General features: G+C 41.3%; 1 protein-coding gene across 1 annotated transcript in view; it reads left to right on the top strand.

Annotated features, from left to right (window-relative positions):
• Positions 1-7,718: 7,718 nt before the first annotated feature.
• The window catches only part of TXNDC16 (thioredoxin domain containing 16), a 1,725,832-nt gene continuing 1,706,842 nt past the window's right edge, over positions 7,719-26,708 (top strand). Inside the window, exons 1-2 of the mRNA XM_044073553.1 lie at positions 7,719-7,753; positions 7,988-8,062. Coding sequence (XP_043929488.1) covers positions 7,719-7,753; positions 7,988-8,062 — 110 coding nt within the window. The remainder of the gene's footprint in view (positions 7,754-7,987; positions 8,063-26,708) is intronic.

The raw sequence follows: 26,708 nt of genomic DNA, 5'->3' as shown, positions 1-26,708 counted from the left end.
CTGATCCAAGCGGACAGCAAGCACGTTCTTCTGAAACATCTGGCTTATGTAATAATGTTATTAAACTCTCTGGGATACACAGTCAACAAAGAGAAATCAAGGCTAATACCCTCTCGAAATATAATTTTCCTGGGTGCCAATTTGGACACAAACACCCAGATGGCCTACCTCATGCCAGAGAAGCAGGGGCAACTAATTCAATACTTCAAAACACTGGCAAATTGCACCAGGCTGACTGCAAGGAAAATCCTGCAGGCTCTGGGATTCATGGCATCTTGCATCTTGCTAATCCCATGTGCAAAGCTGCATATGAGAAAACTACAATGGTACCTAAAAAAGATATGGTCTCAACACAGCCACAGTTTGGAAACAATAATACCACTACTTCCATGTCTGCAAAAGGAATTTCTGTGGTGGGCTCAAGCATGTCAAGCAAACACAGGTCTTCCATTCAGCAAGCCTCAAGCAAATCAAGTCATCACAACAGACGCCTCGGACTACGCTTGGGGGGCGCACATGACAGACCGGTGCATTCAGGGCAAATGGTCCCAAAAAGAAAAGCACCTTCACATCAATCAAAAAGAAATGCTAGCAGTAATAAATGCTATTATAGCTTTCAAGGACCTTCTACAACCAGGTCAACTATTGATAAGAACGGACAACACCACAGTTATGTGGTACATAAATAAGCAGGGAGGAACACATTCCTATCCCCTATGCAGACTGACCATATATCACTTTGGAACATGGCCATGGACTTTCAAATGGAACTACAAGCACAGTACTTGCCAGGCAAGGAAAACACGCTGGCAGACAACCTAAGCAGAAATATGACAGATCCACACGAATGGATGTTGCATCCAAAAGTTTTTAAAGAAATAATCCAAGAATGGGGAAGGCCAGACATAGATCTCTTTGCCTCCCACAAAAATCATCAATTGACAAAATTCTGCTCGAGGACCTTCCACCCAAAGGCCTGGAGAGTGGACGCTCTCTCTTTCAGCTGGACATCAATGACAGTTTATGCCTTCCTGCCTCTTCCTCTGCTGCCCAAAGTCCTATTGAAGACCAGAGCAGACAGACCAAAGATGATCCTCATTGCTCCGGACTGGCCAAGGCAACACTGGTACCCACTCCTGAGGAGCCTGACTCATTCCCCCCCATGGACCCTGCCTCTAATGCCTCTTCTTCTGACTCAGCACAGCTTCAAAACTCTTCACAGTCAGCTAAAAACACTCAATCTAGCCGCATGGAAGATTCCTTAGCATCACTGCAGGCCCAACTCTCCAAGGAGGTGCAGGATGTCATTTTGGAGGCCAGAAGGCCATCAACTAGAAAAGCTTACTCCGCAAAATGGAAACATTTTTGTGTCTGGAATGAGAAAAAGGGCCAGAACCCTGGAAAACTGAATTTACCTCAAATACTACAATATTTGGCTGAACTACTATCTCCTCCATCAAAATCCATGCCTCAGCCATTTCTGCAGAATACAACACTGATCCTCCTTTATTCTCTCACCCTCTTTTAAGACAGTTCCTCAGAGGGGCTGAGAATTTAAGACCTCCAAGGAAACAACCAATACCTGCTTGGGATCTAAATTTCATTCTGGAAAAACTGACTTTGCCTCCTTTTGAGCCAGCTGCTTCATCAGATTTGCAATATTTGTCCTGGAAAACAGCTTTCCTTCTGGCGATCACTTCAGCTCGTAGAGTTTCAGAACTACAGGCCCTCATGGCTGTCCAGCCTTTTATCATCTTCTATCAGGGCAGAGTTTCATTACGAGCCAACCCTTGCTTTATGCCTAAAGTGGTATCCAGGGTAGCTTTAAATCAGGCCATACATTTACCTACTTTTTATCCCAATCCTCAAAACAAAGGGGAGAGATTACTACATTCCTTGGACATCCACAGGCAACTACGTTATTATTTGGACAGAACAAAGCCTTTCAGAAAATCAGAACAGCTCTTCGTGGCCGATGCGGTAGGAGCTCCAGGAAAGCCAATTTCCAAGCAGACAATCTCAAAGTGGATAGCCCACTGCATACGCTTTTGTTATTCCTTTCATGGCAAAACTGTTCCTACAGGCATTAGAACTCACTCCACCAGGGCCACAGCCACCTCTGCAGCCTTCCTCAGAGGAGTTCCTACCAAGGATATCTTGGAAGCAGCCACTTGGAGTTCTGTGCATACCTTCTCCAAACACTACAACCTACCATTATACTCCAAATCTAGAGCAGGCTTTGCCACTGCAGTCTTGCAGGGCATTTTGGCTCCTCCTAGTTCCACCTAGTGCCTACCACCCCTTTCTTAGCTTTGGGATTCTGCCCATCTGTTATGACTGCAGCTGTATGCACGATGAACATAGTACAGTTTTGTACCTACCATAAATGTAGATGTTCGAGTGCTAATACAGCTGCAGTCCAGGTTTCCCTCCCTCCTTCCCCTCTAGGGGTATTCTTTTATGGTGTATTTGCTTGCAACTACTGTTTTTGATTATATTATATTGCATTGCATTATTTCATAATTTTATGTATTGCCTTCCTTCTGGGGGCACCTGACATCTGGGGCAACAAAAACTGAAGAACATGGCGTCGGCTGGTTCTTTTATACCCCTGTAGCACTGACGTCAGGGAAGAGGCGACGACAGCCGACGCCGGACCTAGACTTTGGAATTCGGCCGACCGAGGACCCGCCTGATGGCAGGAGAACCCTTCTGTTATGACTGCAGCTGTATTAGCACTCGAACATCTACATTTATGGTAGGTACAAAACTGTACTATGTGGTGAGTGAATGTTCTTGTCAGATCAAAGACAAAATACAGAATGCACTACCTCTCTCAAATGTGTCTCAAATATGACATCACTTCTTGTCATCTGACTATCCCAGGTGAAAACCCCACTGCAGCTGGTAGCATTTAGCATCTTTCTGTGAAATTACATAAACAAGGACTTCTCTTGGATCTAAGGCAAATGGTGGAAGTCGTAAAATAATTTATATTCTTCCACATTTAAAGACCATACAAAAAACTTCTAGTTCTAGACATTGTCTCCTGTTGCACTGAAACCATCTTTTATGGCGCAGTTTTAAAATAATTTAATTTCAACTATTTTTCTGAAGTTTTGCAAGTTAACCATCTGTGTGCCAGTTTCCACTGTTAAAATATGTACATTTACACAGTTACAATAGTTTATATACATTTCTGTTCTTTTCCAGTAGGGTGCACTGTGGATACATCTTTAGGCTGAGTACTTTACATCATAGCTCTTCAGCATACATGCCTGTACAAACCATCTTGTTTGACATACAGTTCTGATACATGTGTAACACAACCATATGAATCATGTTGATATTCACAAATGAAACATAACCATTTACAAAATTCCAGACAGCTGTGCTTGGTAGTATCTCCCTCTGTTACATTTCTGTATAAATCATATTAATATTCACAAATGGCATACAATTATTTACAAAATTTCAGATAGCTAGGCTGACAGTATTTCCTTTTGCGACAGGTAGTACTACAGAGAGTTGTACAGAACATTTCTGCACTCACATGGACTATTGTATTAAGTTCGGAATCCTAGCTAGATGCAAGCAAATGTATAGATATGAAAGCAAATCATTGTGGTGTCCTCAAGGATTATTAAACTGCATAATAAAAGGATGAAACTTCTAAAACTATATAGCAGAACAAATTACACCTAAAATTAACAGTGAGCATCAAACAGCTAGATAAGAACTAAAAAGCATTATAGCTGAAAAATTAAGAAGTAACACAAGACATTGCACAGAGCTTATTTATAATGGTGACAACTACTCCTATCCAGTGGATATTGCCAACATACTTGCCAATAAATTTACTGTCAACGTCACACCAATTACATTTGTTCCAAGCCCACATATCCCTGATGGGATCAAGCAACCATCATGACAGAGCATGCATTGAAATCACTTTCCAAAATGATGAGTACCTCATCTATGGGGCCTGATGGCATACCCAATTGTCTAACTGAACTAAGCAAAACATTATTGGATCCACTCCTCAGTCTCTTCAACCCAAGCCTAACAACTGGCTTTGTCACACAAGAGTGGTACACAGCTGTTGTGATTCCACTTCGGGGGTGGCTTCAACACAGACCCTCAGAACTGCAGCCTATCGAGTGTCTTGCAAAGCCATGGAAATATATCAAAAATCTTATCAGGTTTGACCTCCAGCAGTTTGGCTTTTTCAAGGGTATATGCTCATCAATAGATCACTGTTGCAGTAGCATAAAGCTGTATGTTGTATCCAAAGCATGGAATAAACCTTTAGCAAAGCCTAGCAAATGTCTGTCCATAGTGAAAGAAACAGTAGAAGCTATATAACATTTTTTCTTTTCCTAGGAGGACCCCCCGGAAAAAGCAAACTCTAGGCAGGGGCCTTTACCTGGTATTCGGGATTCAAGCTTTGTGGTAAAACTATGTCCATTCCCTCCTCTCGAGACAGACAAATGTATCTGCCTTGCTTGGAGAGGGTGACTCAACAGATACAGAGGGCAATTCATTCAAGAAGAAGCACCATACCCCTCCAGCAACCTCTGAAGAGAGAGATAAGGCAGGAACCACAAAAAACAAGGGAATGTAACTAGAAACTGGAAACTTCATAAAACATGGACTGAGGATGAAAAAATAATAATCATAGAATTTTATCGGTTAAATGATCTAAGTGTTTCACTTTCTGTCTGAAGGCTTCATCCAAGATGAAAACCAACACAGAAGTAAAAATTTTATATAATTGGTATCCAACAGAAACAACCAATAGAAGTAATGTTTCAGTTAGTGACACAAAAAATGTAACTTTTTAGAATTTAAAGTGCAAATGCTTTATCAATACCAAAGTCTTTCACATCAGTAATCGTGTACTAAAATTTTATAATTAAAAAGTTAAACTGTATATTTGAAATTGAAAGTTTGAAAAATTAAAAATAGTCAACTGTCATACAACAAACTGCTTGGAGTAACCTTCTCCAAAGATTACTTTAAAGTTTCTGCTCTCCTGTTAAGTATATTGCTGGTAGATACTTGTCATTAAGACCAGGTCTTTTTGTAGCTTCTAAACACAGCTGCCATTGGAGTTCTTTTTCTTTTTTGTTATAGACAGAATTCATACTTCTGACAGGGGAGGTGATATAAAACTCCTGTTAGAAGAAAAAGAACTCCAATGGACTTCTATGTTTGTTTTTATTTCTTATGAACCCTTCAGACAGAGGGTGAAAGCGCTTAGATAATTTAACCAATAAAATTTTGTGATTATTTTTTTGTCCGTTGTCAGTTTTGAAGTTTCCAGTTTCTAGTTACATTCACTTTTTATTTTGTGGTTCCTGCCTTTCCTCTTTGAAGAGATTGCTGTGGAGGGGTACAGTGCTTCTTCATGAATTAATTGTCACTTGTTGGTCTTGCAACTGCTGTTGGGTTACCAGATGCAGAGGACATGCCTAACTCCTAGTCCTTAGTGGCTACAAGAGGAGCTATGCCAGCAGGAGGAGCTACATCAGTGGGCTCGAGAGACAACAAAGAGCAGTCCAAGGAACCAGGTTTGGCCAAAGCAGAATCGCCCATCAAGTGAGTCAATAACTAAACTGGCCTGACACCCAAAAACTCACTAGAAATGTTCTTCTTGTGGACAGGGGAAGGAAGAACTGAGAGCTGGTTAACTGCTCAATGGTCAGCCACAAAAAGAGCCTGACAAGTGGGTTGCAGAGTCTGGGTGCGTCCGTGAACCTCCTGACAGAAAAATCACTGTTTTTTGAGGTAATTAGAAAACGTTATATCCCCCAAAAACTATATTTCCAATCTCTAGAAGGACATTTCTGCAATGCCTGCTGTTTAGAAAACATTCTTACTCCTACGTGGTACAGTGTGCTTGAGCATCTTCCCAAGCATAAAGAATACTGTGATGACCACAGTGCATTGTGTTAGGAGCTTAACATAAATGTAGACATTCACATAAATTCACTCTTGCAGTCCAGTTATTCATTCCTTCTTTTTGTGTCCCCTTTTGGTTGACATGGCTCCCTACTTCCCACTATGTGCTTCTTTCTCATTTCCACACCAGCCTGTCATGTGTGTTTGTCAGCTGCCTGGCTAGGGGGATTGGAGTCCCCATGGGTGGACCTGCAGCCGTTAGAACTGTGCCATCTGGACCATTAGGTTTCTGGCATAGAGTTCTTTACCTTGACTGTTGTAAGAACAAGAAAGATATGAAGATGACATTAACTGCCATACCACTTGTATCACAGATGAACTTATGCCTCAGGTTGGAGGATATCCTTTGGACCCGTGGAGTATTCTTCAGTCTCTACCTCTTCCTGTTTTCGCTTATGTATAGTTCCAGCTGCATTATATTTCATTGTGTGCTGTACTGCATAGGAATTTGGCTGCATGCGTATGCCTTGCTTGGTCATCCCTCTTCTTTTTTTCCACTTGTAAGGAATACTGCAACAGTGATCAGTAGGAGATCTACTTTTATGATGAGTTCTAGTACAACTGTACTTAGTATAATTAGCCATATAAATAATCAAGCATACATTTTCCTTATTTCTGTAAATATCTAAGCATGCACTCTGAGAGGAACTTCTTGCTGTCATATGAAAGCTTATGTCTATCTAGTTAAAAGTGTTCTAACAGTAAATGTCTAGGTGTGCAGTTTCCAATGTGTAACTTGTATTGTAACATTTATGAAAAGACTATAAATGTACCAACTGTTACTGATGTATATAATACTTTTTATGATAGCATTGCTGTTTGTACATTTTTAATAGCTTTTATTGTTCAAGAAGTTTTGTTTGTTTATCTTAAGCCTTTTAAGTAAATTTTTCTGAAAATGCTGTATAATGCAAGGATGTGTGTAGGCTGCCATTCCATAACACAGGTGTTGCTCAGAGATGGTCCTTCCTATCTAGAGAATTCCTTTTTTGGGACCAATAAGTGATGCCAAAGAAATGCCGCTTGTGCTGATTGTAAGCTTTGTTGCATTTAGTGTCAAATAATGTTCTCAATCAGTGCTGGCCATTTAGCTGCCGCTGAATCTTGCAGTTGGGTTTTTTTAAATCCCAGCCCTCTATTTTAAGGGTCTATATTAAATCATCGAATGCTTAGAAAAGCGAACGATGACTTATCGACCCCATGAAAGCGAAAGCTTACAAACTCGAATGCTTAGAACAGTGATTTTTTTCCAAGGGAAAAAAAAAATCACTGTTCCAAAAAAAAAAAATACACTTAAAACATAACATAAAGTGGGGGGCTTTGCCACCCACACCCCCTGACGTGGGGGGCCTGTGCCCCCCACTCCCCCTACTTAAATATACCAACTCCGAGATCACACTACAGTGACAAAAACAGCAAAGTAACTGATGCAGCCAAGCAATTTCTTTCCCAGGGAAAGAATTCGCTTACATGCCGCTTCGTCATTTTGCCTTTTCGTCTTTTCAAGTTCGACCAAGACGCATTTGAAAGAATGCGTCTTCAGTCATCTAATAGGAACCCTATTTTAGGATGGTAGAATACTTACTCAGCAGATGAGGACTTGCAAAACCGATACTTCTGTAATTAAGAGTGATGGACTGAAAAGGAGTGTGTCTCTCTGCAGGGTAAGTTAATACTCTACAGGGTTAGTATTATCATATAGTTTCTTGAAGCAAGTTTTAATTGCATATTTGACCCTAAGTAGCTAATATGAAATGATAGGGTCTATATGTGGAATAATTCTTGAAAAGTAAGTCATAATAATAAAGATTGTTTTAATTTCAGTGCCTTTGAGTTTTTAACAAGTAACTGTGATGTAGGCTGCAAATACGAGATTCCGGGTATCCAGGATTCAGGGTACGGTTTGGGGGCTTTATTGGTCTTTGTTAATGTTTAATGATGTAATTATTGCTTAACATAATGCATTAGTATTGTATGCTCTTAACATGTTGTACTGCTAAACTTTTTATTTTTTTGTTCACAGAGGGAGCTTAATGCTGATTGATTTCCCCACTGACATACTCTTTGATGTCAATGCTATAATTGCTCATGTTTTATTGTAAGTATTCCAGCTGAGATGTACAATTAAAATTTTAATGTCCTTTTCAAAGTTTGCTTCACTGGATTCAACAACATAAAAATTTAATTACTGTTTAAATTTTAACTGTAATTACAAAAATGAAGGTAAAACAGCAAGTGTTATGAAATTAGAGTTGAATATTGAGTAACAGATGCTTCAAATTGTACTAAGTTTTTCTTTTAAATCTGGCTAAGTGAGTTTGTCCTGTCCGGTTTGATTCTCAGCTAGAGCGTCTTCTGTGTGGAGACATGCGTGAATGGGCGTACCTTCGTTGAAGGTTGTGCATCAGGCCTGGCAAGCCGGTACGTAAAAATCAACTGCCAATCATTAACGGACCAGAGTTCCACTATGGCGACCCCTAACTGGGAAAAGCCGAAAAACACAAACAAACCCTTGTTCCCTGAAAAAAAGGTAACTCTAGCATGCATACAGACAAAGCAGTTGACCAGCATGTTTTTAGGAAGTGGGAGGAAACTGCCATACTTAGACCCCCCCCCCCACACACACACACACACACAAAGAGAATATGCAGATGTGCAAGACTGCCCCACAGACAGTGACTGGATGTCAGGATTGTACACCAGACCGTAGCATTGTGAGGCAAAGATCTTTAATGTATGTTAATTACAAAGCAGCATGGATGGCCACCTTTCTTTAAGTCCATTGGTCCTTGCAAGTGTGTTTTAGTTTCAGTTAGTGCGTGTTGCAGTCTTTCTTCCTTAGCTGCGTGAATCATACTAGTAAGAAGGGAATGAGAATAAATAGGTTGATTATTATTGAATGCTAATATGAAAGCTCCTATTCTGTTCTGTTTTTCCTCCATGTAGTATAAATTATTAATTTAATTTAGTAAGAGCAGCATATGAGACTCTGAACATACTTTTGACCAGATGGAGGTAATCTCCATCTCTCCTGAATACGGAGTACCTGGAATACTTTTTGTTTTCTTGTCTTGGCAGGCAAATGCTTGTTAATTTAGAATTGTATCACTGTAGGCTTTCCTGGGCTTTGCCAGTATAGAGCTTATTGCCATGACCACATATTTTGATGCACCTGTTGGCAGGATTCCAGGCATTTTGATCCACGATGATTTGGCTTCCTCATTCCTTGACAAAAAATGAATGTATTGTTTCCGTGGCAGGTTCTGTTATGTTTTTAGTTTCTGTTGGAGACTTAACTTTATTACACTATATACTTATTCAGTATTTGTTAACAAAGTAAACGTACTAAGAACATGTGCCTGTTCTCAGGAGCAGCCTGAAAGCACTGTCTGATAGTTACTTGCGCACAGTTGGATAGTATGCAATGGATACTGAAGGAACCGAAGACAGGACTACAGATTTTATTAAATTTAATTTAATTATAATTTTATTAAATAATAACAATAGCACTTTATACTCAAGTGTTCACATATCTTAAACAGATTACTGTAACGTGACTTTCTTGGCATTTTGGAGGCAGATTATCAGTTTGCTGCGTATATGACCCCCCCCCCCCCACACCACGTGAACATTGGCACTATCATTGTGCAGTTTAATATAGAAAGGTGTTTGTTCAGTGACTAGCAGTTATTCTTTAAAAAGAATCCATGTGGTGGCATTGCCATCATTTGTACTGGGGCTTTAAAAATGAGTGTTGTCTGAGTTTGGGCCAAGAATATCATTAATTGCTAAGTTTATGAACCTGAAGATAAGAGGCAGCACTTGGTGGAAATAAAAGCACAGGCTATGTCATGCATCTTAGCATGTATAACCTTCAAGCCTGTGAGTGTGCACTTGTTCCTGTTAAGAGGATTAAACTTCATTATTTGAAGATGTACATAAACCCGCGGTGGTGGTGCTGCGGTAGCATTGTCGTCTCACAGTAAGATGCTGTCTGGTTCGATTCTCAGCTAGAGCGTCTTCTACGTGGAGACATGCGTGAATGGGCGTACCTTCGTTGAAGGTTATGCGTCAGGCCCGGCAAGCCTGTACGTAAAAATCAACTGCCAATCATTAGCAGACCGGAGTTCCGGTTTGGCGACCCCTAACCGGGAAAATCCGAAAGACACAAACAAACATTTGAAGACGTACATAGTTTTGTGGGAGTGATTTTTTTTTGTTTGTTTGTTTGAGAGTTTTTATTAAAAGAAAAAGTTTTGTAAGATGTGATATAGGTTTGATAGGATATGACAAGAAACAAGTGTATAAAAGATAAACCTACCAAACACTAGTGTATGTATGTAACACAAAAGCTGAAACTAGACATTTAAAAAGAAAAGCTGTTCTGTATAACAAACGAGAATAATACCTTCTTATCACAATGGCACTTTCCATATTATCTTTAAGTGAGAATGGTCTTACAGATATACAAAAAAGAAAAGGTAGTGAACTGTATTAAAAATGCAGAATGCAAATAACCATACTACAAGAGACACATTTGGAAAGAAATGAGCACGTGAATTTGATAATGAAAGGATTTCAGGATCAGTAGAACTTCTAGGACAAAGGTGTAATGAGTGGAGCTCCATTAGTGATAGAAGAGGAAAAAATATATAATAATGGTAGATTTGTAGTACTAACTGACTACTGGCAAGGGGGAGGATTACACTGGCATGCATTTATTTTCCATTTAAAACTGCTACAGTGGAGCTTAAGAAAATTCTGGGAGAAATAATCAGCTTTCAGCAGGGAATATTACTTGTAGGTGGGGACTGAAATTTGATTTGCAACAGTGAAGATGTATCTGGGGGCCCAAGAAGGACAAACCTAATGAAAGAGGCTAGATTTTTGAAGAAGTTTTATGAAAATATTTTTTATGGAACATGTGAATTCAGTAGTCAAAGTTTGGAGAGAATTTGTACATTATTCCCCAAGGTGTAAAAACTGGTCTAGGCTGGACAGAAATCCTATTTCACAGGAATATATGCATTTCATTGAAAGTTTTGATATGCATCCAATTTCAGATCACGCAACAACAATAACTAAAAAAAATGCAGGGTAATGAAATAAAATCAGCACTGGCGTTTCCCCACCTATATGTTAAAAAGAGAGGAACTTAAGGAATGGGTAGTGGAATTTATTTGTGAGTTATTAGAGAAGATAGACATTTCCTTTGAAAATATAACTAGGGAGTGGGATAAAATTAAAGTGGAGTTTAAAATAGGGTGGAAATAAAAAGAGAGAGATGGTTGAGACGTAACAAGAATTACTTAGAGGGATTAACATTGCAGAATTGGGGGAATCTCACAGAACAAGAAGAAGAGAGAAAATAAGAGACTGCTTTAATAATATAGATGCATTTAGAAAGATTGCTGTTACTTGACTGTTTGTTTTTTATAATAGTAACCCCAGAGTACAAGACTTTTAGCACAACAGCTCAGGCAACAGAAAGTAGAAAGGGTTGTTGCCAAGCTTAGGGAGCATGTAATAAGGAAAATGACCAGAGATCTTGTAGAGGTATTAGAAGTATTTTGGAGTAATTTGGAAATTTTTATGAAATCTGTATTAAGTGGAGAAATGTAGAAATCAAGAAAAAGTACACATGGAAATGTTTATAGAAGAATTAAATATGCCAAGATTAGTGGAAGATGAGGCTCAATTACTAACAGGATAGGTGGAGAAAGAGATACAAATGGTGATGTATAACCAATCTACAGGAAAGGTCCCCAGGAACAGATGGTATTCCTATTGAAGTTTGGAAGCTAGTAGGGAATAGAAGTGATAAATATCTGGAAGGTTTTGTTTTAACAGTATTTTAAAAGGAGCAGAAACACCAACATCCTGGAAGAAAGCTATTGTGGCTGTAATACCGAAAGATGGTAAAGACCCATCTTAGCCAGCTTCATATATGCCCATTTATATTCTAAACCACGAGTATAAAGTGTTTATGTCTATAATGGATAAAAGAATGGCAAAGGTGATGTCAAAATTGATAGATAAGGATCAGTGTAGTTTTGTGGAGGGGAGGCAAACAGTTAACAACATAATGTTGACAACATAGTGATCCAGCAGGAAGCAGAATGTAAGAAAGTACCACTGTTGTTGGTGGGTCTTTATGCAGAGAAAGCATTTGACAGAGTAAGCTGTGATTTTATGAGTAAGCAATGAAAGCATTTGCATTTCCAGGTAAAATTAAAAGGTTGATTCAGAGGAAATGTGAGGGATCAGAGGCAAAAATTAAAGTGGATTGGGTGGGTTCCTCTCAGATAAGTTCTGTTTGAGCAGAGGACCCAGGCAGGGATGTCCTCTTTTTCTGTTTATTTGCATTAATATTTAGAACCAGTGACAAAGAAAATAAGGGACTCAGAAATCCAATGATATAATTGGGTTGGTAGTCAGGAAAAGCTGCATTGTTTGCAGATATTGTTTTATACGTGATAAAACCAAGAAAGGAGATTTCAGTGTTGTGGAACATTCTGACACAGTTTCAAGTCTTTTCAGATACAAAACTGATAAAGATAAAACCAAGCAATAGCTGTAAACTATGTACCTGCACACATTGGTATAGCAATGCCCATATTTATGGGGACATGATAAAATGAAGTAGTTAGAAGTACAGATTAAAAAGAGTTCTGTCATGGCAGCTAAGGATATGTGAGAAAAACTAAACAAAAGATAGTACAAAATAACTGAGAAATTGGAAGCTTTGTTTTATGGATATGGATAGCAAAATATAAGCAGTGAAAATGTTTTTAATCCCTTTAGTTTTAGACACAGGTCAAGCATATTTTTATCAATGAGAGGAGAAGTTGTGGATAGCAATTGATAAAGAATTAAATGATTTTATATGGGAAGGGAAGAGGGCAAGAGTCAAGTAGGATAAATTGATCCTTACACAACAAGGTGGTTTGGGATTACCTGATTTGAGTGAGTATTTCTTTACCCATACTAGAAATTCCACTTCAGACAGAAACCACTTCTGTATTACAAGCCAAAATAAAACTCCATTAGAAATAGTCCCCTCAACCAAATTGCTAAGCATCATTATTGATGAAAGCCTAAAGTTTGACTCCCACATATACTCTATCAAGAAAACTCACCAGAAGATTGGTCTGTTATACAATTATACAAGCACAATCGCTGTCTCAGTCCCTCCACCCGACAAATGCTTGCAACTACCTTCCTCCTCCCATCTCTTAGGTGTGGCACTACCCTATTTACCAACCTCCAACTAGGCCTTTGCTCCACACTAGAAGCCTGCTACCACAGACTTGGCAAATTCGCTACCAACTCCAAAAGTTCATCTTATCACTTGCACTCACTACTCACCCTCAGATTTTTAGAACTCCCCAACTACCTTAGATATCTGCAACTCACCATTACTCACAAGCTCATCTTCAAACAGTCAGACTGTCCATCCCTAGCCAAAGCGCTAACACCCTACACTCCCTCCCGCTCTCTAAGATCCGAGAACCAAAACCTGCTTCAAGTACACAAACCCTTCCATTCCCCCCAGCCCAACTGCTACTGTCTTGCACAATAGCCAAATTTTAGAACTCCCTCCCTTCTCACCTACACAACATACCTAATCATAATAACTTAAAAACCCAGCTCTTCTCACATCTATCCTCCAAATGGGAATGTCACTCTCATGCTCCTACCTAAATTACCACCATCAATTTTGTTCGTACCCTCCTCTTCATATTTTTTTTCATGAATACCTAATGAGCTTTTTTCTGTCAGTCTGGTCTAAATATGATTAATGAGATTTCCTATTCTACTAATGTTACCTAATACACTAGACTGAATACTGTCTATTAATAGTAATGCAATGTAACCCTACATATATGTAAATGTTATGCAATGTAAGTATACTACTCAGCCAAGCTCCTCGTGGTGTCCTGCAGAGTACTACAAGCAGCAGAGCAACAAAAAGATAAACTTTCAATTGATACAAGTATTTTTTTCTGCATTTTCTCCTGTGCCTGCTAGCTTCACCGAAAAAGCGATTCCTAGCATTTCTGAGCTTTAAAAAACCTTCCTTGCTGCATACTAAACTGTTTACTGCTGTTAGCACTTTTTAAAGTCGTTAAAGTTTGTTTTTGTGCTGTTTAACTGTTGTAGGCCACACGCTAAAGTGTGCTAGCCTGTTATAAGCATTTAAAGTGTTTTTTGTGAAAGTTTAGTGTATTTTCTGCCAAAAAAGAAAAAAAAAAAATACTCTTGTTTCCCGCCTTTTCTAAGCTAGTCTAGTCCAGTTTTCAGGTTTTGCTGAATTCAGGACTGTGGTATAAGTTCATGTATTGCCCATATCCTTACTTGGATAGGAGGAAGTTTCTCTGTTCACCAGTGAGAGTGGGGAGCTTTGAGCAGCCTATCTGTCCTTGGAGGAGTGGTCTCAGCCCGGCAACTAGTAGTTCATTGGCCATTTTGGGCTAATTCCAATCTTTCATCTCGCTGCCTTAAAACCCACATTTGCGTGGTTGTGCACACCGTGCAGCGCTGGTTAGCTAGGGTTAAACTATTCCAGGCTCCACGAAATCTGCTCTTCAATTTTTCCCTTAGAACTTGTCAAACTCTCAAATAAAGCACTCTAACTTTCCTTTTACAACCCAGCACTTGCTCCAAGCTCTCAGTAAGCACTAATAAATGCTAACACTTCACCTCCCCTTTACTATACAGTAGTATAAGGCTCTCTATTCATCCCTACTGGACAATCAGTAAAACAGTTCATTTACCCATACAGGCATGTCCAAAGGGCAGTTTCAGGTATGCTCTCCAGTCCAGCTGGTGAATCTGGGAATCTTGAGGCAGTGTTACAATTGCCTTATGTACACAGACAACCCTCTCCTCCTTCCAGCAAACACAAATATATGTGAGAGATGCAACTATATAGCCAAACTAGAGGCCAAGCTCTCTCAACCCTAGGCTGGAACAGCCAGTCAGGAGGAGAAGGGTAATACTTGCACCACACTCAGTCTCACATACACCAGACATACATGTACCAGCAAACAATACACATAAATACACGAAAACATACTCAGAGGCTCTAAATAAAAATCTGCCTAAGCAGCAGAGACCTCCAAAGCAGACATCCAAGCAACCTCCACCCTCAAACAACAAACCCGTATCACACACATCAGAGTCAGTGTGCCATGCAACCACAGCCCTTAAGGCTTAACAACACACCCAATACACTAGTAACAAGTGACTCTATTGTCAGGCACACTGACGTTTCACTCACTAGACTGAACAAGGAGAAGGTTACTGTAAGCTGCCTGTCGGGTGCCAGGATCCGCCACATAACACAAGCACTCAGGTCACTCCAAAACAAGTACAAATATGACTCCGTCATTGTACATGTTGGTGTGAATGACCTGAGACGTACCTCCCTGGACTACATGAAAAGAGACATAGAGGAGCTCTCTGATCATGTAGCCCAGGCCGGTGTGACCCTGACCCTGAGTAGCATCTTGCCCTCACCAAGAATGATGCCAAAATACAAAGAAAAAAAATCAGTTTTAACAATTCTCTAAGCTATTAGTGTCATTCAAAGGGGATCCAGTGTCTGTCAGCTTGGGACGACATGCTCGACAAGCCACGCTGCTTCGCCAGAGATGGCTTGCACCTGTTGCCCCTAGGCTTTCGAATACTGGCCAAGGCTCTTGCCACCCCCGTAGTGCCTTTTTTAGGCAAGGCTCAAAAGACAAACCCACCTCCCTAAACAACACAAGTAACCAAAAACTGAGGGTAATGCTACTCAATGCCAGAAGTCTAAACCTCAAAATGCACGCACCCGAGGCACTCCTTAGCATGGAGAATATCGAAATCTGTGCAGTAACAGAAACCTGATTCAAGGTTCCAGAGAGCACCTCAGCACTACCAGATACAACTCATACCATACTTTTCGGCCGCAGAACCCGGACTGAAATACAAAAGGAGAGGGTGTATCTATTTACAAAAGGAGAGGTTGTATCTATTTTCATAAGGGATACCCACACCTCTAGGTTAGTAGCACAGCACGTGGCCTCAGAGACCCATCCATGTGCAACTAAGAGTGGGCAAAGCTGCTTTTCAGATCATAGCTTGCTACAGATCACCTACCTTGTCCCAGGACCCCCACTCAGCATTCCTGAGAACATTGTAAAATATAAAGGTCCTACCAAACACCATGATATTGGGAGATTTCAACTACCCAAACATTGACTGGGATAACTACTCAAGCACAAACTCCTTTGCCCAATGCTTCCTAGAGTTTATAAATTCAAATGCCCTGGAACAGCTGGTCACCACGCCCACAAGAGGTGACAACATATTGGACTTGATCATCACCAACATGGGGGATCAGTGCTCCACACCAGAGGTAAACCCCTCGCTAGTAAGATCAGATCATAAACTGATCACACTGGTCATCCACATCCCGACCCCACCCCCGTTCAAGGAAACCACTGTGAAAAACTAAAAGCCAACTGCTCAAGACTGAGGTGGAAAGTTTCCAAGCCCCCTTGCTTAAGGATAATGCTATCCAAACCGCAGAATCCTTTACAAATGCATTCTATGAGCACCTACAGGAATGCATGGATCGAGCCATCCCAAGTAAAACCAAGACTCACTCCTGCAAAAAGAGGAAACCAGTCTGGTGGTCCACGGCCATAAAACTATACAACAGAAGGAGGAAACTATTACAAGGTAGAGCAAAATCCCATAAAGGAAAGGCATCACTGATCAATATTAGCAAGAAACTATGATCCCTCATAAAATCATCCAAAGCCTGTTTCGAAAGAAAAATTGCCAAAGACTCTAAAGATAATCACAAAGCCTTCTTTAACTATGTCAAGAATCTAGGTGGAAACTCTCAGATATACTCTAAGCTAGTGCAAAATGGCAAAAAAATATACTGAACCAACTGACATTGCCAATATCCTGGCTGACAGGCTCAGTGCAAACTTTACCCCCCCCATCACCCCCAAAAGGGCCCGTGTCCATCCCAGAAGAATGCAGAGTCCCAGACATCACAGACAAACAGGTAAAAACAGCCCTCTCCAAAGCTAAAAACACAGCTTCAATGGGACCGGATAGTATCCCTGGCTGCGTCTTACACGAGCTCCAAAATGAACTAAACCCTCACCTAAATTCACTGTTCAAACTCAGCCTTACCACAGGCTATGTACCCAAAGAATGGTGTACAGCAACAGTTATACCACTCCACAAAGGTGGTGCCACAACAGAACCAGGGAACTATCACCCTTTAAGCCTGTCTAGCCTGGTCTGCAAGGCTATGGAGCGAATCGTCATGGATCTCATAAACAGAGACATTGGGACCCTCCAAACACAGGACCCTACCCAATTCGGCTTGGTTAAAGGCAGATCATGCCTACTAAACCTAGTTGACTTCTTTGAAACAGTTACCAAGGCCATAAGGAAAGGTAGTCCACACAGCCTACCTGGACCTCGCTAAGGCCTTCGACACCATTCCCCACTCTGGCATCATAGATAAGCTTACCAGCTTGAACATTAACCCCTATGTCATGAGATGGGTTGCCAAAAGGCTCATGGATCGAACACACATGGTCAGAGTTGCAGGTGCCATGTCCGTGTCTAAACCAGTCACAAGTGGCGTCCCACAGGGCTCGGTCCTGAGACCCCTCCTGTTTGGTATATACTTCTCTGAGATACAGGCAAGCACGGGAGGGTTATGGCTGACCAAGTTTGCTGATGACTGCAAACTGGGGGCCATAATCGACTCTCCGGCTGACATAGACATCCTCCAGAAGGATCACACAGAGACAGATATCTGGTGTCAGAAACATGGCCTTAAGCTAAATGCAAAGTCATCCCCTTTGGGGAAAAACAAAGTGCCCATGAATTATCACATAGGTGGTAATCCACTAAGTACAGAAGATGTAATTAGGGACCTGGGGACACAGGTAGATGGCAACCTCTCCTCTGATAATCACATTGCCAAAGTGGTTAGAAATTCCTTCCATGTAGCCCACCTAGTCACGAAAAGGGTTCACATCTAGATCAAGAGAGGTTATTGTGCCCCTCTACTCATCACTCATTAGACCCATAATAGAGTACAGTGCCCCATTTGGAATGTACCGTACTCGACACCTGCAACAGCTGGAAAGGCCACAGAAGTACCTCACCAAGAGGATCATGGGCCTCAAACAGATGCTCTATGCAGCTTGACTAAAGAAACTGCAGATCTACTCAGTTGCTTACCACCTGCTCAGAGGTGATCTCTGCCTGACGTATAAGGCCATGTCCAACCCAGAATTAATAGACATGCTCCACCTCAAGAAAAACAAATCTCTTAGAGCCACACGCTCCAGTGAATTAAACCTCAACACAGCAATAAACAGGACATGCTGGAGGGATAGATTCCTGTCCCAGAGACTTCCTTAGCTCTGAAATAGAATCCCAGTTTGTTGGGCAGAGTCTCTCACTGACACTCTTCAAGAGAAACCTTGACGAGTGGATGGGAAATAGTAAATTCATCCCTGGGATCACTTCAGTGGCCCTGCTAGATAGAGGCCCAGGAAACCAATTTAAAAGGGAGGCGAAAGCCAACACATTCTAGCTAGGCTTATAGATGCCCTTAGGCAGATAGCCTAGTACCTACCTATGAACCTATGAAATGTAATGCAGTGTAATGTAACTATTCTTGTGGAGCTTTTCTCCCCGGGCCTCAACTGAAAACGTGCCAAGTTGGCCCAGTGGACTATCCCAGTCAACAAATGCAAATAAAATAAATAATTATATAAAATTTCAGAGCTACACAGTTGGGCTCCTATACGTATCAGAAGCAGAAAGCTATAATTCAAAGTGGAAAGGGATGATGATAAAATTAGAGGGGGGGGTGTTTAAGAAACAGGGAAAGACTGGGATTTTGGATTCATATCCTTAAGGAGAATAGCAATAGTCATACAGAACATTGTGTTCATAAATTATCAGAAAGTATTCTGAGAAAGGAGATTCTGCGATAGGGATGACTACAATTAGGAGTAAAGAGAGTAGGGAGGAAGGAGCTGGAATTTACTGGAGAAAACTGGCAAAGGAACCATGGTATTTGGAGCAAAACATTAGAGAAGCAAAGGTAATAGAATGGGAAGAGGCCAAGAATTCATTTGCACTGCAGGCTAGACATTGCCTTCCATACCAAGGATTGATATCCGAGTATAGGCAAAGAGAAAGAAATGGGGGATCCTAAGCAAAAGACCAACACTGGTAGAGTTTTTAGTAGAATCTAGAACAGAAGCTGCTGTTAAAAAAATAGATAACTAGCAGGGCATATAAAATATTGCATGATAACTATATGAATCAATTGGTGGAAGTTAGAAAGGATCGGGAAGAGAGACTGGATAAACAAGTCACAAAGGAACAATAGAGAGATATATGTATGGCTCCCAAAAATGCGACAACTTCTAGGAGATTTAGGATCTTTGCTTAGAAGTGTTTGCATAGGCATTTTTATACCTTGGGCAGACTCCAAACAATATTTCCTCTGGTAGATTGCAAATGCTGGAGGTGTGATAGGGAAGAAAAAGGTCATTGGGAACATAGTTTTTGGGAGTGTAATGAGTTGGCAGACTTGAAAAATTCCCTGCAGACTATGCTAACAGAAATATAGTGTGAACAAATTGATGTAACTAAGCAAATTATTTTATGAGCTATGATGCAGAATAGGAATTGCCTAGACAATAGTAATGCATTGCCAAGGTTGTCTGGTGGCTACCCAAAAACAATCACTATAAAATTGAAATCAAAGTCTAAATCAACTGTACTAGAAGTAGTGAATATAGTAAAAGAGATAAAACAACTGAAAGTGGGATCTTTAGAAAAGGGTAGGAGAAAATTGCATGAAAAAATGGGAATTGTGAGAACTATACATAGGATTATAGGAGATTACTAGGCTATTGACATGGGGGTCATTTTATGCCTAGCCATTTTATAATACCATAGAAATGCTAGTCTCTACCCAATATTGCATTTAATGATGGCTGTCAATGTCCAGTAAGGTTGTGGGCTGTATCCCTGGTACAAATTTATGGTGCCCCATCCACTTGTCAAGGTTCCTCTTGAACGGTGCTGTAGAGGTGCTCTATTTCACATGAATTGGTAGCCTGTTCTGAAGAAGTAGCAGTCGCTGGGAGGTAAATCTGTCCTTCCAACATGTTCTATTCAAGTCACAAGCCATATTTAGGTGCCTGGAATGGGTAGCCCTAGTCCCATTTGATTTATGGATATGTAGCAAGTTCATTAGGTTTGGGTCTTGGATTACTCTTAGAGGAGACATGTGCCTGGCCTACAGAAGTCTATACAATACGGAATATAGTGACAGATTATACTCAATTATGGGCTGGATAATTGCAAAGTATATTGGGTTTTAACTTCTTGTGCTCTCAAGGTAATGCCTTTACTAATCAAATGTGCCACGTAGAAACCTTTCCTTACTACAGTAGACACATGGTTGAAATTAAAGTCAAAGTCAACATTTGATCCCAGGTCCCTTACCACTTCATGGGTACTTAGGGTATTGTTGTTTATTTGATAGTGTGAGGGGGCATTGTTTGTGCCAAAAGGAATGATGATGCATTTCTTTGCATTAAATTTGAGACTGGGACTAATACACCAGTCTTTGGTCTGCGTAAGACCCTTGCATCATTTGTGGATTCAGTGATTGCATCTAGTTTGCAGTCGTCTGTAGACTTGGTCAGCCACAACCCCTTAGTTTTGACATGAAATTCTGAGAAGTATATACTAAACAGTAGGGGACCCAACACTTACCCCTGTGGTACCCCACTGATAACAGGTCTGCTGGTTGATGTGGAGTCACCCACTTTGACAGTGTGTGTCCGGTTTGTGAGCCACTTGGCAACCCATTTTACAATGAAGGAGTTTACATTCAGCTATTAAACAATTACAAGAAGAGCCTTCTGTACAAATACATTCTGCTGATAAAGGGGGGTGGGCAGTGGTGATTATGGACTCTGAATTTTATTATAGTAGTACGATGATTTTGTTTTCAGACGTGGCAACCTATACACGTATTAGCTGTTCACGATTAGATACGTGTATTAGACGTACATTCCAAGCTCTGAGTTTCTTCCGAGTTATTTAATTATGAGTTGTACGTGTATATTTTAGTAGAAAAACCTCTTGTCCCTACATTTTATGGCCTTCCTAAGATTCACAAGGATTTGTTATGACCACTTGTGAGACTGGTAGTATCTTGTCATGGGTGGTTTATTGAACCCCTGTCCCCTATATGTGGAAAATAAGTGCTAAGTGATACGAAAGAGTTTTTGAATACTCTGTCTTTCTGTAGCAATGTATGTGTATATAAATAATGTGTGTATGTGTGTGTGTATATATATATATATATATATATATATATATATATATATATATATATATATATATATAGATATATATATATATATATATATATATATAGATGTATATATAGATGTTCTTCGTCTCACATTGCTGCAGTCATAACCTGTGGGGTAGTCCGCTGTCCTCGGTCGGCCCGAATACCAAAGTGTTAGGCTGGCGTCGGTCATGGGCGCTCAGAACTGACGTCAGTACGCAGTGGTACTTAAGCGCATGACCGTCGCCATATCCTCAGTCTTTCTTGCCGCATGGTCCGAAGCAGAAGCAGTGTTTGCAAGTGCTGTTCGGCGTCCTGAAATTTTCGTTTTTCGAGTTTCAGACCGGAGACCAAGTTGGGCTAAGTACCCCATTGGGGAATATTTTTGTCTTTTCTTGCCTCAGTTAATCCGGATGTCAGACAAAGTTAATAATTGTATTTCTTGTGGGAAACCGATACCTCATAGGGACTATCTTCTGTATTCCTTGCTTGGGGCCTGAGCACGACGTAGTCGGGTGTCGCTTTTGCGCTAGATTTAATAAGCGCACCATTAAAAGCAGATTAGATTGTGCTAGGCTTGTTTTCGATAAGCGGTGTAACTACAACATGCCGTCGGTTCCTCCGACGCCCGCTACCGCAAAGAAGCGAAAAGATAAATCGTTAAAGTCTAAACAGGATGAGTCGTCCGTTGCGGACGCCGGTTCTATGGAAACTACGGTTGAATCTGTGGATCCAGCCGAGGTCTCGGCTGAATCACAGGGGGAACCTTTAATTTTACAGGAATTGGCCTCTCCGGAGTTCGGTCAGGCCGAGGGGGCTTCTCAAGTTTCTGTAGTCCCATCATTACAAAAGGTTATTAGGCCTTCTTCTTCTGTCACCAAGGGCCCTGCTAAAGCTAAATCTGGTCTTTCTGGTACAGGCAGCAGCCCTGGTTCTAAGGGCTCTGTTCCTAAAAAACATATGTTGAAAATGGCAGAGGATTTGATTACTTTAATCAGGGGTTCTATGCCCCCTCCAGACAAGAGGCCTAGGATGGAGGCAGATGTGGAGGGATTGGAGCATTCCTCAGATTTTTCTGAGTCTTCAGCTGAGAACATTCAGGATTTTCCTCCCTATTCTGATTCGGATGCAGAGGATTCCTGTCCTTCTGCTTCTCCTCCAGAAGATTTTTCCTTTTCTGAAACCCTACACTCCATGAGGGAGCATTTCAAGTGGGAAGGTCAGGATTTTCAGATTCTCGTAAGAGGCTTAGGGAATTTTTGTTTTGCCACAACATAGACCTTTGGCTATTCCCCTGTTTTAGATGTTGTTCAGGATGTTTTTCTGAAGCTTCCCTTAATCCTGATTCTTTACCCCCTGCCCCTGTCAAGCCAGACAGGTATTACAGAGTTCCAGAGGCTCATAAATATTTGTATAAGAGTCCTAGAGCTGACCCGGAAACTATTAGTCAAGGACCTAAGGGTGTCAGGGCTTCGGTAGTTAAGAATCCAGTACCTCTGGATAAAGCTTCTAGGGCTTTGGATAGGTGGGGTAAGAAAGTGTATACCTCCTCCACGCTAGCTATGAGGGCTTTAAATTGCCAGTTTCATATACTGAAGTACCAGAACTTTCTGTTAGGTCAGTTGAAATCTAAGGTAGATGCTTTAGCTGAGGGTATAGAGTGTAAGGAATTGCAGGACTTAGTTCATGCCTCAGATCAGGTTGGTAAGCATTCCTTGCAATGTGGCTTTGATGCTCTTCAGGCTTCCTCCAGGGTGGCTGCCACTGGTTCAGTTATTCGTAGGCATGCCTGGCTTAAGGATCAAAATTTGTCAGAGCATGTTAAAGCTCGAATTTTGGATGCCCCCCTACAATCTGAAGTTCTTTTTGGTTCTCCTGTGGAGTCAGTTTTGAAAAAAATGGAAGACAAAGCTAAGTCCATGCAGACGGTTAAGGAATTTTTACAAGTGCAGCCACCTAAGTTTAGCAGGAATTGGCCTGCAAAAGGTTGGTCTTACCCTTCTTCCGAGTTTCAGTCTAAGGGCAGGTCTAGACGTGGTAGGGGCAGAGCTCATGCTCAGGGTTCTTTCAGACCTAGGACTTGGAGTTCTCCTGCGCAATCTTCTGGTGAGGGCAGGGGTCAGCCTTTTCGTAAACAGACCCAATGACCTGTATCTCCAGCTGCCAGACTCAGCCTGTCTGGCAGCTCCTCTAGGAGGAAAGTTGGCACTTTTCAAGCAAAATTGGCTTTTGGTCACCCAGGGCAAATGGGTGCTGGACATTATAAATCAAGGCTACAAGTTTTATTTTCACACCTTGCCTCCTTTCAAAGTCATGCCGGATGTACCTCCTCAGCAAAGGCTGGAGGCTCACAAACAGATTTCTTTACTTTTACAAATGGGGGCTATCCAGGTGGTACCTCCATCAGAAGTAGGCCTGGGGTTTTATTCTCGCCTATTCCTTGTGCCAAAGAAAGGAAACCCTTGGAGGCCTATTCTGGATTTGTCCATTCTCAATACATACCTAGACATTCCAAAGTTCAAGATGTTAACTTTACAGCAACTTCTGCCTCTGCTAGGCAAAGATCACTGGATGGTAACTCTGGATCTCAGAGGCTTATCTTCACATTCCTATCAGGCCCAGCTGCAGGAGATTCCTGCGTTTTCGGGCTGGTACTTTTCATTATCAGTTCTCTGCATTGCCCTTTTGCTTATCTACTGCGCCCAGGGTGTTCACAAAGGTCCTGGCTCCTGTGATAGCCTTCTTAAGACTAAGAGGAATACAAATTTATCCTTATCTGGATGATTGCCTGATTCTTGCTCAAGACAAAGTCAAGCTACTTCAACATCTACAGTATGTAATGGCAGTTTTAAGGTGCCTAGGGTATTCTGTGAACGAAACAAAGTCCAGTCTAGTACCCTCTCAGGACATGTGCTTTCTGGGTGTGAGACTGAATACAGCCTCTCAGATGGCCTTTTTGACCCCGGACAAACAAAGAAATCTTCACCTGTTCTTCCAGCAATTATCCCTAATGTCCAGGCTGACTGCAAGGACAGTCCTTCAAGCCTTGGGGTTCATGGCATCTTGCATTCTGGTACTTCCCAATGCCAAACTGCATATGAGGAAGCTACAATGGTATCTCAAAAATGTATGGACTCAACACTGCCACGATTTGGACACTGTCATTCAGATTTTACCTTGCATCCAGAGGGAATTCTTGTGGTGGGCTCAGGAATGTCACCTAAACAAGGGACTCTCTGTGACCCGACCAGAGGCGAGTCAGATCTTAACGACGGATGCCTCAGACCTGGCTTGGGGAGCACACTTCAATGGGAAATGGGTTTAAGACACGTGGCCTCCCGGACTACAGCATTTGCATATCAACATGAAGGAGATGTTAGCAGTCCAATTTGCCCTGATGGCCTTCAAGGATCTACTTCAACCAGGACAGGTGTTGATTCAAACAGACAACACAACTGTTATGTGGTACATCAACAAGCAAGGGGGAACCCATTCTTACCCTCTTTGCAGACAAGCTATGATTTTGTGGGAGACTGCTCTGAGGTTGCACATCACTCTTCAAGCACGGTTTTTGCCAGGAGCACAGAACTCCTTAGCATATGTTTTGAGCAGACAAATTGTGGATCCCCACGAGTGGAAATTGGATCCTCATGTATTCCAACAGTTGACAGTGGCTTGGGGAACTCCAGACATAGATCTGTTCGCTTCTCCACTAAATTTCCAACTGCCAAAATTTTGCACAAAGATGTTTCACCCAAAAGCTTGGAAAGTGGATGCTCTATCTTTCAGTTGGAACAACCTTCACGTCTATGCTTTTCCTCCTCTGCCTCTCCTTCCCAAGGTACTCTTGAAAGTCAGACAGGACAAGCCTTGCATGATTCTAATAGCACCAGATTGGCCACGACAGCACTAGTATCCTCTGCTGAGGAGTTTAATACAGGAGCCTCCTTGGCCTTTGCCACCAATTCCACACCTGTTGTCCCAGGCAAGCAATCATTTTCTCAATGTCAGGGTACAGTCCCTGCATCTGACTGCCTGGCATATTCTGTTTTAGATCCTGGGGGGGTCTCAGCTTCCTCAACAAGTTTTGAATGTCATTTTGGAAGCCAGACGGCCTAGTACTAGAAAAGTTTATGCTGATAAATGGAGGAGTTTTATTCTTTGGAGCACAGCAAAGAGCTTTGATGTTTCAGTGCCTAATTTGAGTTTTACACTACAGTACCTTACTGAATTATTACACAAGGGTTTGTCTTTCTCCTCTGTGAAAGTTCATGCTGCAGCCATTTCTGCTCACTATGATTGTGACCCTCCTTTGTTTTCTCACCCTTTGTTTAAGCAATTTCTTAGAGGGGCAAAGAACATAAGACCCCATTAGAGCTCCTACTCCTTCCTGGGATCTCAATTTTGTGTTGGAAAAGCTTACTTTACCTCCTTTTGAACCTGCAGCTACATCTGAGTTGAAGTTTTTGTCTTGGAAGACTGCTTTTTGTTGGCCATTACGTCTGCTAGGAGGTATCTGAATTGCAGGCTCTCATGGCAGTTGAACCCTTCCTGATATTCCATAAGGATAGGGTGTCCTTCGTACTAACCCTACTTTTATGCCTAAAGTTATTTCTAATGTGGCCTTAAACCAGTCTATTCATTTGCCTACTTTTATGCTGATCCCAAAATAAAGGAGAAAAAGTCTTGCATTCTTTGGATATTCACAGGCAGTTACGCTATTATTTGAGCAGAACTAAAGAGTTCAGGAAGACTCAACAGTTATTTATTTCTTTTGCTTTGGGTTCACAAGGGAAAGCTGTTTCAAAGCAAACCATTTCTAAGTGGATTGGCCATTGTATTGCTTTTTGTTATTCTCATCATGGAAAGGATGTTCCGGCTGGGATCAGACCTCATTCCACTAGGGCTACTGCTACATCTACTGCCTTTTTGAGGGGGGTAGCTACTAAGGATATTTTGGAGGCAGCTACTTGGAGTTCAGTGCATACTTTTACTAAACATTACTATCTCCCTCTTTATTCCAAGTCTAGGGCTGGGTTTGCTACTGCAGTTTTACAGGGCATGTTAGCAGCTCCTAATGCTTTTTAGTTTTGCCAGCCTCCCTTTACCTTTGCTTTGGGATTCTACCCACAGGTTATGACTGCAGCAATGTGAGACGAAGAACATAGTACAGTTTTGTACCTACCATAAATGTAGATGTTCGAGGATCCACATTGCTGCAGTCCAATCCTACTCCTCCCTCCTTCCCCTCTATAGTTTGGGGTTGCTGTGTTTCTTTTGGGATAATTTTTATTTTATGTATGTTGGTTTATGGCAGGTACAAAACTGT

Source organism: Protopterus annectens, chromosome 6.part0 (assembly GCF_019279795.1).
Source record: "Protopterus annectens isolate FY-2018-M chromosome 6.part0, PAN1.0, whole genome shotgun sequence".
In the NCBI taxonomy this organism is placed as follows: domain Eukaryota; kingdom Metazoa; phylum Chordata; order Ceratodontiformes; family Protopteridae; genus Protopterus; species Protopterus annectens.
This window is presented reverse-complemented; position numbering and strand designations above follow the sequence as displayed.